Genomic DNA, 14,106 nt, shown 5'->3' with positions numbered 1-14,106 from the left:
GAAGAGAAGAGAAGAGAAGAGAAGAGAAGAGAAGAGAAGAGAAGAGAGAAAGTTTTGAAGAAACTACTGTAATTTAGAAGATATGCCACTTTACTTCACGCACTAATGTAAAACATTTTTTTTGGCTTAAAATCCAACAACAAAAATGGGGTACATCCTATGAATAAGGAATTTAACCTTTTCAATTCCATCTGAATAAAAGTGTTTAGATAAGGGGGGTAGGATAATTTAATTCAGTTTAAGGTTGCCAATTACTCTGTCAGATTTGGTCTTTCTGAGCCTGAAGTACAGTCCACCAGCTACCCAGTTTCTATAAATCACTTAAAAATCTGTTTAAATTAATTGTGAGGAAAAGTTTGGGGTCCAGGTCTTTGTTTCTTCCTAATTTGACAATTAGTAGAGATGGATTTTTTCCTTTCTGGTTTTATTGCCCTCCATCCCCTTTTCTTAAGTTCCGAAGAAGACAAAATGGATAGTCTGAATCAAAAGTTTAAGACTGACTATTCCAATAGAATTGTTTGGTGCCTCCAAGTTCCCAGAGGCTGAACAATTTTTGGAGGTCACCTCAGGTAACCCGGTGTTCTCTTAAGGCACAAGCACACAAAGACACACACACATGCTCTCACACACACTTTCCCAGCAGAAAGAAATAAATCTATTAAAAATCCCCCTGTGCTTGCCTTGGTTTAAGCTGCTTGCTGACATATCACTGTGGCTTGGCATGGATCATATTTAGGACCTAAAACCTTCCTCTAATGAGTAACATTTCAATACACAGGCTGTGTTTCAATACACAGGTTCTGGAATGGCTCTGGGTTATCTCAGAGGTACAGACGACAGGACTAAATTCCAGTTCCTGCTTCCGGAACCCTGGAAGTTGGGGCCACAGGCACACCCATCTCCAGAAACCATTTAACTTCAGTTAGTACCAGACATGCCTTCAGTCAGTGAGGGAAGGAGACCTATGGGCGACTCACAGGTTGGACTGAGGGGATTGAAAACCAGGGATAGCTAAGGTGCCTTACCTTTCATGCCAGCACTGGCTAGCTTTAGCCCAAGCCACAGAGGATTGGGAAGGGCAGCCCAGCTTTCCTACCTGTCAGCACTGAGGGCCGTGAGCGTGAAGACGGAGACACCAACAGAGGTCAGCTGGATAGCAGGGATGATCTTGCAGCCCACCTCCCCAAAGAGCCACTCCTCGGAGAAGTAGCGGGAGGCATCCACTGGCACACAGGTCACCAGCAGCAGCAGGTCACCAGCAGCGAGGCTGGAGATGAAGATGTTGGGCACGCTCCTCATGGCACTGTTGGAGATGAAGATCTTCATGAGGGTGACATTTCCCAGCAAGCCCACAGTGATGATGAGCAGGTAAAGTGAAGGGATCACACAGCGGACGGTGAACATGGCTGTGCCCTGCCCCGGGGGCAGCAGGACTGCATCTGGAACCAGCTGGACGCTCCCATTCCCCTCAAGGGACATAGCCGTGAGCTCAGACAGCAGCTCTGCCTCCATCCTTCACCACCCGGCAGAGTGGAGGTCTCCCGTGTAAAGTGCAGTGGGAGTCACTGAAAATCTTCACCTCTCTGCAAGTCAACCAACTTTATCCCATTTCCCTTCTGCCTTTCTTCCTCCCCCTTTTTCTCTGTCGGGGTTTGTCTGGTCAGAAATGCAAAGGACACACCATTCACCAGCAGAGTCGGGAGGGAAAGAAAGGAAAAGGGAAAAAAAAAAAAAAAAAAAGAAAGAAAAAAGAAAGAAAGAAAAAAAAAACAACAACAACAACAACAACAACAAAACTATGCCGCTGCCTTTCAGCTCTTTGGACAAGCCATTCTCCGGGAGGGCAGGAGGGCGAGATCCTGATCCTGGGGGTCAGGAGAAGCCATCACGACAGCAGCCTGCCCTCGTCCCCCCGGAACCCCCGGACCCCCCGGCCGAGGCACGGTGCTGCCGCCTCGACCCGACCCCACCCCACCCCCCCTACCCCCCACCCCCCCGGGGCTGCGGCGGATCGTTCGGAGCTGTCCAGCGGCGCCGGTGCTGCTGTCCCCGCGGCGGCGGCGGGTGGCGGGTGGCGGGCGGCTGGCTCCCGAGGCGGGGGCGAGGCGCAGAGCAAGCCCCGCTCCCTATTCCGCCGCCCCGATTTATACCCGGTGCTGGGAGGAGCCTCCCCGCCCTCCCGCCAGCGCCTGTGCCCTCGCCCCGGCCCCAAGACGCCGAGGCGGAGGGGAGCCGCGGGGGTCCCCGTCCCCGAGCAATGGGGATGTCCCCGGAGGGGCAGAAGGGGACGGTGCCCCCGCCGCTGCCATGCCGGAGAGGCGCCGCCTGGGGAAGCCGAAGAGCTGGCCTCCGCATCGGGTGGGAGGTGGGGTCGCCTTCGGGAAACCCGTCTGCCAAGCACGGATCTTCCCAGTTCACGCAGCTGAAACCACAGCGCTTTGAAACGCAGGGTAACGGGGAGAAAGGGACTTGGAGATGAAGGGAATTTTTTTCCTGTCACCCATATGTGGGTTCTGAATAGCTCCTACTGAAAGACATTAGCTGCCTTTAAAGTTTTGGGGTTTATTCTCCAAAGTTGCAACACATATTAGTCTCAGTTAGGGAAATGGGGAAAGCTGATGAGTTAATCCATTACTTTTTATGCAAATTGTATATCTCAATGGAGAATAATGTTTTCTTCTATGAAGTGTCTCTTGCTTTTCATAGATATAATATATTTTATTTCCTAGTGCACGTACATGTATTGGCTTTCCAAACAGTTCCATCTATTTCCAGCAGAAGCCATGAATTTAGGTAGCAGTTCAACTATGCTGCAAGACAAACAGTTCTACTGGACTCAGTTTTTCAAGATAAAGAGTTAACACAGAGGAATAACAGCATTTGCCAGTAACACTCTCCATGGACTGATTTTTGCCCTTCCTTTTCTCAGGAAGGAGGATTTATAAGTTTGCAGTGACCTTGCTTGCTCATATTAAAGCAGTTATCTTGACGCCCTAGGGGTTTATGAGAGGTATAGGGAAAAGTAAAATGAACACATGGATGACTTGCTGAAGTGGGAGAATGAGTTTGAGCACTGAAATACCAGAAGTGGTGTACCACATATGTGCAGTTATACATGGCCTGCCTATGATTTATCTTCTGGAAACAGTCAGTGCTATTGCTCGGAAATAATCAGGTTAGAGACTTCATGTTTACTAGGCAGGTAATAGGAATTGTCATGGAGCTCCCTCATAAGTGATGCCTGGCACTGACAGTGCTTTTCTGCACTCTTTGTTAAGTTCTTCTACACTCCCTTTGAGGCAGCCTTACAGTTTGCTTGGAAGTTATCACAATTGCTAGCCTCCTCTACTTGCTGAGTGCACACAGACTTTGCTAGAAATATCGATATTCATGCTCTGGCAAGCAGTCTGAACCATTCTTTTTGATTTCCATTTGTTGGATCCAATATTTGTCTTTAACCCTGTAAGCCCAGAATATGAGCTGTGATCCTTCCACTTATTTATTTGAAAATGGGCTTATATGTGAACAATCAATATAACTCCTATATCCCATAGTTTAAAGTCAACATGTATCCAATATCAATTTACCAAAACACCAGAAGGTGAGTCTTTTTACATGAATATCAACAGAAGAACAATTTAAAGCTACTGTTGGCATAAACTTCACTTGCAGCTTGCATGGAGAAAAGTGAGACCCCTTGGGTTTTGTTGCACTGAAACTACACTTCCACTGCTGCCCTCCAGGAGAATTTCTTCTACCCAAGTAAGTTATACCATCTAGACTGAAGTATGGAATTCCTTAGAATTAGGTAGAATTAGGAACATTTTCAGTAGGAATATACTTTACTGATTTTCACCAGCACTTGATTTTATCTACTCTATGCTTTCAGAACTCTAAACAGCAAGGAAATAACCTTTGGAGACTATGAGTGTCTCCAGCTCAAAGGAAACAGAAAGTTAGATTATGTTTCTAATGTCATTCGGCGGATGTCTGTGTAAAGGCAAGAGAATATACTCAAACAGCATGAATATAATTTCCTGCAGAGGCAAAAAGGAGAGGGAAAAGCTCCACAGACCCTGACATAAAACAGCCGGAATTTAGATCCTCACAGGCAAAATGTTCGTTATTCTCTTTTCAAACAAAAAAATCTATCCATCTCTTTGGATTTTGTTTCAGATTATAGTCTAGAGACAACTTCATCTTGCAGCTATGACACAAAATTTAGCACAAGAGCAAAGGAGAGAATGAGCAGTGCAGGTGTGTCTCCTTAGTGGGAAAGAATCTGCGCACAAACTGAAATCAGGAAGCACAGAGGGAACATATCTGGGAGTGCAATATCACAGGGCAGGGACGGTGACAACTGGGAAACGTGGGAGGCAAATCTGCCTCATCAGTAATTCCCAGATGTAGGGATGCCAAATCAGTCTGTGTAGGAATGAAGAACTCCATGCATCTCACAAACGCCCTCTACTGAGACCTGCTAATAGCAGGGAAAAGCATTCCCATGTATTCGGGCAGCTGGAGGCACTTGATACTCAAAGGGCTAATTGCAGATTTGCACATCACAACAAACTTTGCATAGTCCCACAAAGATCCAGGTATATCTGCCACTAAAACTACCTACAGTAAGTAGTCTGTAATTAAGTATGCAGGCTTGCAAACTGAATGAGAGAACAGTGTAGCTGCATTTAAATACAGCCTTGAAAGTGATTACAGAATCACAGAACTGTAGGGGTTGGAAGGGACCTTGAAAGATCATCGGGTCCAACCCACCTGCAAAGCAGGATCCTCAGAGCAAGCTGCCCAGGTAGGCGTCCAGACAGGCCTTGAATATCTCCAGAGAAGGAGACTCCACAACCTCTCTAGGCAGCCTGTCCCAGTGCTCCGTCACCCTCACCGTGAAGAAGTTTTTTCGCATGTCGGTGCAGAACTTCCTGTGTTCTATTTTGCAGCCATTGCCCCTTGTCCTATCCCCAAAAACCCCTGAGAAGAGGTTAGCTACATCCTTCTGTCTCCCACCCCTCAGATATTTGTACACATTGATAAGATCCCCCTTCAGTCTCCTCTTCTCCAGGCTGAACAGACCCAGGTGTTTCAGCCTGTCCTCATAGGAAAGATGCTCCAGGCCCCATATCATCTTTGTGGCCCTCTGCTGCACTCTTTCCAGGAGATCCCTGTCTTTTTTGTACCGGGGAGCCCAGAACTGGACACAGTACTCCAGGTGAGGCCTGACCAGGACAGAGTAGAGGGGGAGGATCACCTCCCTTGCCCTGCTGGCCACGCTCCTTTTAATGCACGCCAGGATCCCATTGGCCCTCTTGGCCACCAGGGCACACTGCTGGCTCATGGTCAACCTGTCATCCACCAGGACCCCCAGGTCCTTCTCCGCAGAGCTCCTCTCCAGCAGGTCGTCCCCCCAGCCTGATCATGTTTAAAGCCTGATCATCAGTCACATGAAGAAGAGACAAGAAAACAAACAAGTAACAGCTATTATTTGACTTTAAAACACTGAGCATTAAGGACCAAACCTTCAGGAAAAGTTTCTAGTATCACACATTAGACCAACAGCTGGGAAAAGTGCATTGTAGTGCAGAGTGAATTCTCCCAGACAGCTGGAAATATAATTACCTTAAGTAAGTCATGTCTTCTTTCTCGTTACTTGAGTATAGTCTTTCTTTATTTGGGCTTGTTTTGGCAGAGACTTCCATTACCTTCCAGTTTCTTGAGTCAGAGGATCTATTTAAAGAGTAAGAGGACAGGACTTACAGGGTAGAAATAGATCACTTCCCCTCTCCCCAGGTTTCAGAACAGACAAAAGGCTTTGCCACTGCTGCTATATGGGTAGCAGGAACCCAAGCAGCTCAAGCAGTAACTGGGAACAGTAGCTGGGCCTGGAGAAGGGAGAGGACGGAGACAAAGGTCTCCCTGGATATGAAACACTCTATACTGGGAAACCTTGAAGGAGGACAATGTTCAGCTTCTAAGACTACATCTCTAAGGATAGACCCCAAACTCTAAGGTTAGACATCTAAACATCAAACTTCTACAATTCTTTTACTAGTAAAACAACACTGGAAGTTAATCATCTCATAGGCAATGCCAAAGGTTTCCCTGGGAGAGATGGATGTGGGAAGAACTACTCTAAAAAGAATTGTTGTGGTTTTGTGTAGAGAATGTCACAAACAGCATGAGCTAGCAAACTGTGTATGTTCAAAAGAGAAATGCCAAACACAACTATGGCTGCTCAGGGACGAGCTCTAAACAGCAGCTAATTAATAGAAATGATGTCAGATATGTGCCATGCAGCCCTTTCTTCTCCTGAGACTCCAGATAATGGACAAAGTAGCTACACTTTGTGGTCAGAGCCAAGCTGTGTCTGCCAGCAGTACAGGCCTGGCAAAGCTGCAACCAACACCAATATGAAATCCCCTCTTTGTTAACGCCGCGTTACTGGACATGAGGACTGTAGAAAGAAAACTAGAGAGTTGTTCTTCATGCCTTTTTTTTTCTTTTCTTTTCTTTTTTAATATGCTTTTTCAGTTACAGATTTTGTATTAATGAAAAAAAAATGTGATGGAGAAACTTAACTTCTGATATGCACCTCCCCAGACTGGGTGCCATGGCTGAGGCCATACCCTCCTACAATAAACCCAGGCTCTCTTTTGTCCATCCTTCTCAGCTCTCAGCCTTTGCAACCTGATACATCCTGTACATGGTCCTTCCCACTGCTCTTCATGCTAAATATAAACCAATCAGGAGAAAATGAGGAAGCCACCGATACCACGAGCCTCCTGCCCTAGCTGAAAGTGAGGCAACCTCCATGTCATGTCAGAACTGCAGTGGAGACACCAATCTGCACCTAGCAGAGGCCTCCACTGGCCCTAAGCTTTGATGCATAGGGAACACTGCAAACCAAAACTGACAGAAGAGGCTGTTTTACAAGATTTAGCCATGAGAGTTCTCTTTTGGCAGAGAAAATCTTGTCTTACTGACACCAGGTTTTTTTCAACAGAGATAAGGCTTGTTACATTGCAATTATTATTTAATAATGATAATATGTGCCATTACATTTAAAGACACTAAGAAAGCAATGAAAAGTTTATTATTAAAGTGTTAGTTCATCCCTATCAAAATCTAAGCAAAAGTGCATCTTTATGCGCGCCTTTTTTTTCCATTTGTTTAACTGTGATTGTTCAGTAGGACTTAAACTCATTAAAAGGTTGAAGAGCATACTGCTGAATTCCAATCTTGAGCTACAAGACAGGGTAAAGACACACTTAGAAACAAGGATACCAACATCTTCTGTCTTATTTGTGTGAACTAGACAACCAACAAGCAGCCTCTCCTGCAAATTCAAAACAAAACAACAACAACAAAAAAATTGCTGTCAAGAAAGTCCCAAAGAACTGTTTGAGTTACCTTAGGAGACAATATTCAGACGGCACAATGACAGCTTACTGTACTCCCACCTCAAGTCATCCTCTTACTGCAGTGTTATGAAACACATTATTGGACACACAAGACAAAAGAAAAATCACTGCTTTCCGTTCCTCCTAGTGGGAAGATAATTGGCTTCCCGTACTTTAGCTCATAGGACACATGTTTGAACCACTTCTAAGAATCTGACAGATTTATTATGGACCCTTTCATCATGGTCGGTGGGGTTCAAGCACAGACACCCATGGGGTTTGTATCAGGCTTATTTGACAGCCTCTTCAAAATTCATTTTTAATTTCAATTCAGCTGTAGTCGTTATGTGCTACAAGAACTAGAGCAGAGCATTGACAGATAAATCTTACCATCTTTATCACAAGACAGTATCCAAGTTTCCGTATTGATACTGCAGTCATACAAAGAATGATTTGATTGTCTTAGATTAGGTGACTCAATCAGATAAGTAGTTATTTTATCTCAAAAAAACAAAACAAAACAACAACAAAAAAGAACTATAGAGTAGCATTTGTATAGTGCAGTTTTTTTTACCCAGAAAGTGTCCTTATATATTGCTTCTATCTATAATGATATCAAAATCTTCCTGACCAAATGTAGTGTTTACTGTAGATTCATGTTCATGGATTAATGTGAAAATAATGGCTACTATATATAAAGCATAATAAAAAGCATTGCAAGATCTATCTCAGCTTAGAAACTACTAGATTTCTCCATTACTGCTTTTTTAAACATTGCTTAAAGAGGCCATAAAAAATACCACTACATATATTTTTGAAGTACATTCAACCATAGGTTTTCAATGGCAACTGACAGTTTAAAATAATTAAATGATTAAAATATTACTGATATTAAAAATCTGTCCAGCATGCTGAGCTAATTTAGTGATTTCATAGTATTGCAGGAACAATAAAAAATGCCTTGGATGCTAATTAAGCTCCACATGTATTATGAGCAGAAGAAAAGGAACGCACAGTAACTGTAATTACTGCATTTTTTAAAATGTAAAGGTTCATCACATACCCTGAGAAGCACAATATTTTATTGCTGATCACATACCATTGTGAGATATTATTGTTTGTAGTTGATTCAATACGCACAAGCATTAGCATTTTCTACATGCAGCAGAGCAGCAGAGCACTCTTTAAAAATTGTGAAACCCAGTGAAACCCAGTCTCACTACTAACACAACACCTTTTACAGTCCTCCAAGAGATAAATAGGCATTAATTAACTGCTTGGGAAGGGAGATGTAGTAAATAACACAGTTACAGAAGCATTTCTCACTATCTTCATAACTGAGCACTCAGCTAATCTTGGACCAATAACTTCCAAGTTTGGCTACCTCCCTCTTTTTTATGGAACTTTAAATATAAAATATTTTTAACTTAATAACCCCAGATGCTGCAACTAAACCTGTCAGCATCCCAGCTGGGGTAGGAAAGTAGTGGTGCCAGGGGACTCCTGCAGCTGAGAGGTGATCACTGGTACCTAGCAAGCAGGACTGTGGGTCCCTCCCAGCCAGGGGAGAAAGACTTGAGTGGGCCAGGTAGTGAAACTAACAGATGAGTTGATAAAGGTTAGATAAATGAGTGTTTATGGAAAACACATAGCAACAATAACTTGTTCTAAGCCAATATTTTGTTAGAGAGCTACTACTGCCTTCACAGGCAAAATCTTTCCTTTTAAAACAGGGAGGATAAAATAAATATTTTGGATAGTGATAAAGAGCAAGTAGGCCTCCAACAATAATTATTTTGCTCATTTTTGTTTTCATGTTGAATAACTCTGTGATGTGCAGCTCAGGCCACCAAGGGTAATTGGCTAGTTCCACACCCTTTGCTTTGGCTCAGTCTGTATGTTTTTCCTTGGCATTTTGGGCTTTGCTGTTTATGGAAATGAAACCTTGCATTTCAGCTGCGACCCAGATGACAGGGAGGTTAATCTTTTCTGTTTCCAGTGCGGCCCTATAATTCCTCAGGTAATTCTCTCTCTTTCTCTCTCTCTCTTTTTTTATTATTATTATTATTATTATTATTATTATTATTATTATTAATTGTAGAGATCCAATGCCAAGACAATAAACTCCTAAAAAATATACATAATTTTTCCATATAAGAAGCAGTAACTGATTGGTCTAGTTATCACTTAGCTTTTTCATGGATTCAATGACCTTTCATTTGTGACTAAATATGGAGTCATACTTTCTGTCCTTCATAACAACAATCTGGACCTTTCAGAAAGCAAGTGAGCTTTTCCAGTTGAAACATAACAGTGATTTCTACCTTTACTCTGTCATCTATGTTCTTATATATTTGATTTTTTAAAAAACAGGCTTGCAGATTATTCCAGTATGTGCCAACTTTAGCTGTCCCAATGCAGTTTTAAATGGCCTAATAATGTTTTTGCTACAGCTTAGGTATTCTGGACATTACAGCTGGTGATTGTAATGGTACCCGGAGCATTTTTTCACCTTTATGCCACAAGTAAGAGCATCAAACAGGAAGACATCCTCCAGAAGATGTCCTACACTATCTTTTTATATCTTCTCTGTTTTGTTAAGGATTATTCTTGAAGTTGTGGCTTTTAGGCTTCAGATTCAACTTTTTGGTTTTGAAGTGAATGCAATATACATGTGTAATGTGGCAGCACTTGATAAAATATTTAACATTACCTCATGCATGGTGCCAGAGGGCATTGAAAATACAATTTTCCTTCCTGCTATGTACACTTTCACCATGATTACATTGGTCTTGTGCGTTGCTGAATTTTTTGAGATCACATTTAGAAGGCTATATGTTTCATAAAAAGTCAGTGATGTCAATCACTTTTCGTCGTTTATTACCCTGTCCACCTGCATATTTATAAAGTTCTAGAGCTATAACAAAAAAAAAAAAAAAAAAAAAAAATCTCCTGTCCTCTATGCAGCATTGCAAAAGAGAATCACACTCATGATTACTGCTGAAGAGAAGTCATCTAACACTTAATCCCCATCTAAAAAACACCTCTTTATGTGAATAATTTTTGTTTCTATGTATAGGACAAAGGTAATAAGATTCACACAAGTAACATGTTTATGACCTGCTGCCTACAGTAATTTGTCTTCCAGAGGGATGCCTTTTGTGATGAGGAGATTGTTGATATACACATTTTTATTGACAGCTTTGTAGAATATGGTACTTTTCTTAACGTATGCAATTGAATTTGCTTGTTACTGGTCAATAAGGTTGTCAGCCTGCCAGGAAAAGCTATTCCAAATTCCTTCCATGTTCGTACAGCTTGAGAATTAATCAGTAGTGCGGGATACTCTCTAAGTATCAGAAACTGTTCAAACATTTTTCTCAAGCAGCACCACTGTTGCAATCCACTGTGGCGACAATGCATTCATTGGTATCAGTCTAGGATGCAGCATTCTAGCTGGAGTCATGCTAGCTGTGAATCTCCTTTTAGAAGTGAAAGACTGGCCTGGTATTCTTCATGTTGATTTGAATGTCCTACTTTCATTATCTTTTGAATTTAAAATTTGCTTTGTTTTTTGTTGTTGTTTTGTTTTGTTTTTGTTTTTCCATGTGTGTGTGTGACTTGCTAGGACATTATGGTTTAAGATGCAGTAGTAAAGGGAAAAATGGAGAACTTTCACAAAGCATTTACCAATTTTGTACAATTACAATTTGAAGGAGTAAAGGGGTTTTATGACTTCATTTTGCATAAGAAGCTTAAAAGTGTGAAAAGAGAATTAAAAAAAAAAAATCTAAAAAAAAAAAAAAAGGCTTTTTTGGGTCCAGTCATGCCTTGATTTCAGTGAATGTTTAGCCTGTGCATGACTGCAGAATTAGATCCATAGAATTTTCTGCAATGTCACATCTGACTAGCTCTTGTTTTGACTAAGTTGCTAGTGTAACAATTAAAAAGAAGTCTGCATACAGAAAACATTCAATGAAATATGTGTATTTTTCTAGGTTAGGACAAGAACAAGATGTTTTCTTGTGCTACGGTTTCATTTTAAGGACTAATAGGTACCTCAGCTTAGAAGTAATTTCATTCCTTGTGCTGAAGTGAGGTCACGGAAAAAATCATATTTCAGAAATGGAAAGGAGATAGCTTCCTGCATAAAATATGGACAAATTACAGTCATAACAATCAGCTATTTTTCATTTGTTTTTCAAATATCCTCAATTTCCAAGAAAAAAAAAAAAAAAAGGAAAAAAAGGAAAAAAAGGAAGATCTCCTCTTCTTTGCTAATAATTTTCCACAGCTACTGAACTGAACAATTTCTGTTCTGAATCTCAATACACCAAGAGACTCAGACACAGAATCACAGAATGGCTGAATTTCAAAGGGACTTTTGGAGGCTATCTGTTCCAATCCTCTGCTCAAGCTGGGATACCCAGACCAGGCTGCCCATTGTGCTAGAGTTCAGCCAACTGCACAGTAACATGCTTCCTGATGTTCATACGGAACCTCCTGTGTTCCAGTTTGTGCTCATTGCCTCTTTTCCTGTCACTGGACAACACTGAAAAGAGCCCGGCTCCATCTTCTTTGCATCCTCCCTTCAAGTATTTATACACATTAATAAGATCCCCCCTGAGCCTCCTCTTCACCAGGCTGAACAGTCACAGCTCTCTCAGCCTCTCCTCATAGAAGAGAGGCTCCAGCCCCCTGATCATCTTGGTGGGTCTATGTTGAACCCCTTCCAGTATGTTCAGGTCTCTCTTGTACTACATGGGGGGAAGAACTGGATACAGTACTCCAGATGCGGCCTCAACAACGCTGAGTAGAAGGGAAGGATCACCTTCTTTGACCTGATGGCAATACTTTGCCTAATACAGCAAAGAACACTGTTAGCCTTAGCTGCAAGGGCACTCATGTTCAACCTGATATTCACCAGGACTCCTAGGTTCTTTTTTGCAAAGCTGCTGTCCAGCTGAGTGGCCCCCAGTGTGTACTGGTGCCTGGGGTTGTTCCTCACCCAGGGGCATTCCTCCCCCAGATACACTGAGCAGTGACTCCTTTTCAGTACTTAACAAAGATCTGGGAACCCGCAAAGTCAGACAGAATCTGTTAGTGTCTTTAGGCACGGTCTGAGGCCTGTAACACTGAAGGAAATAAAAACAGCATTACTTCTTGAATTAAGTGTAACTTTGGGAAGCATTTAAGGAAACATCCAGTAGAAAAGCATATGAAGTTAAGATCCCACTGAGAGGAATGGTCATTTTAAGAGTATTTGAAAAATTCTGGAAAAATTACAAGAAAACCTTTTAGCATCAGCTGCTAGTTAAGCAGTCTCAAACAAGGCTGGATTATAAATGCTTTGTAATCCTGACCCACAAATGTGGTCCTCCTTATGTAAATGGAATTGCATAATTTAGATTTCTTGGAATTGACTGCTTTTGTGCCATGGACATCAAAGTAGTTCAGAACTAGCTCTGTCTTTTTTTAAAATATGCTTATGAAGAACAAGATACATTTCAGTACTTTCACTGTATTAGGGCATCAATGTTGTGACATTTTCCCTATGGAAATAAGCTGTATGTTGTCTTAAGCAGATGTGCAGCCAACACTAACAGATTTGTGCAATGAGAAACTAGTTATTTGATATTTGTAAGCATTGCAAGTGGAATAACAATCACTGTGCTAACTTCTTATTTGCATAACATGACATGTGCTTTGGTCAATACATTTAATTTTTGTTGTATGCATTGGTATCCATCCGGAGTTACTTTTTGCAATTTAAACTTGTAATTTCAGTAAAAAAAAAAAAAAAAAAAAAAAAAAAAAACTTTTTACTTATAAATAAAACATTCTGCATTTATTTCTAGTAAAAAGAAGAATTACTTCTATGTTTTAAGTACAGTGGCAATTTTACTCAAATCACACATAATCAGACCTTCATACAAGAAAGTAACTTCGTCACAACCCCATCGTTATTTTTCCTAGTACTTCATATTTCCATTGCTTGTTGTTCTTCTGCAGATTTCAAAATACTTCAGAAAGGTTAGAAGAGTGTCGGAGTCCCCAGCCCCTCGGGGAGCTTTCCTATTACCTCCAGGAGCATTGCAGAGCCAGGACTGGCATGGGACTGCCTGAGGTTCCTTTGGGCATGTCCCCAATGAGTAGTCCATGCTGGACTACTCATCACCATGCCCCTTCCTTTAGTGGTCAAAGTCTGGAAAATATCAAGTCCTGTTCTTGTTCAAAATCAGACCAGATGTAGATTTTTTTTTCTACATTTCCAGTAAAACAAAAATTCCTCAGTTTCAGTTTTTCATTGGCAAACAAAACGTGCATTGTTGCCTGTTAGTGCAAATGTTTTTCTGTGACTGATTCAATCATTAGTTTCTTGAACAAACAGATTATGATTTTACATCCATGTAAAGAAACCTTTTCCCCACGGCTGTCAAAACTTCTATTTCCTATGTTTGTCATCTGTTTTCCCAGCATTTAATGTATTCTTAAGTGTCTCTCAACTTTTCTTCCTTCTGTTCTCCCCAATTCCCAACACTTTTTTCATCATTTATGTTGCTTTCTATCAGCTTCCCTCCACCCTCATGCCCTCTGAGATTTATAGCATGCCTGCATTTATTTCTCAGTGTTGTGCTGATTTTACTTCAAATGCTTAGCAATTATTTGAGATGATCTTGGAGGCTTTTTTTCTCAT

General features: G+C 41.6%; 2 protein-coding genes across 2 annotated transcripts in view; one reads left to right on the top strand and one right to left on the bottom strand.

Moving 5' to 3' along the window:
* The window catches only part of NMBR (neuromedin B receptor), an 18,305-nt gene extending 16,626 nt beyond the window's left edge, over positions 1-1,679 (bottom strand). Inside the window, exon 1 of the mRNA XM_035323313.1 lies at positions 1,097-1,679. Within this exon, the coding sequence (XP_035179204.1) occupies positions 1,097-1,512 (416 nt within the window). The 5' untranslated portion in view covers positions 1,513-1,679. The remainder of the gene's footprint in view (positions 1-1,096) is intronic.
* A 578-nt stretch (positions 1,680-2,257) lies between these two features.
* On the top strand, positions 2,258-10,255 carry GJE1 (gap junction protein epsilon 1). Its single transcript, XM_035320777.1, is given in 5 exon segments — positions 2,258-2,450; positions 8,850-8,884; positions 9,250-9,429; positions 9,868-9,984; positions 9,986-10,255. Coding segments are annotated over 5 exon segments (795 nt in total).
* The last annotated feature ends 3,851 nt before the right edge of the window (positions 10,256-14,106 follow it).

Source organism: Oxyura jamaicensis, chromosome 3 (assembly GCF_011077185.1).
Source record: "Oxyura jamaicensis isolate SHBP4307 breed ruddy duck chromosome 3, BPBGC_Ojam_1.0, whole genome shotgun sequence".
Lineage (NCBI taxonomy): Eukaryota > Metazoa > Chordata > Aves > Anseriformes > Anatidae > Oxyura > Oxyura jamaicensis.
This window is presented reverse-complemented; position numbering and strand designations above follow the sequence as displayed.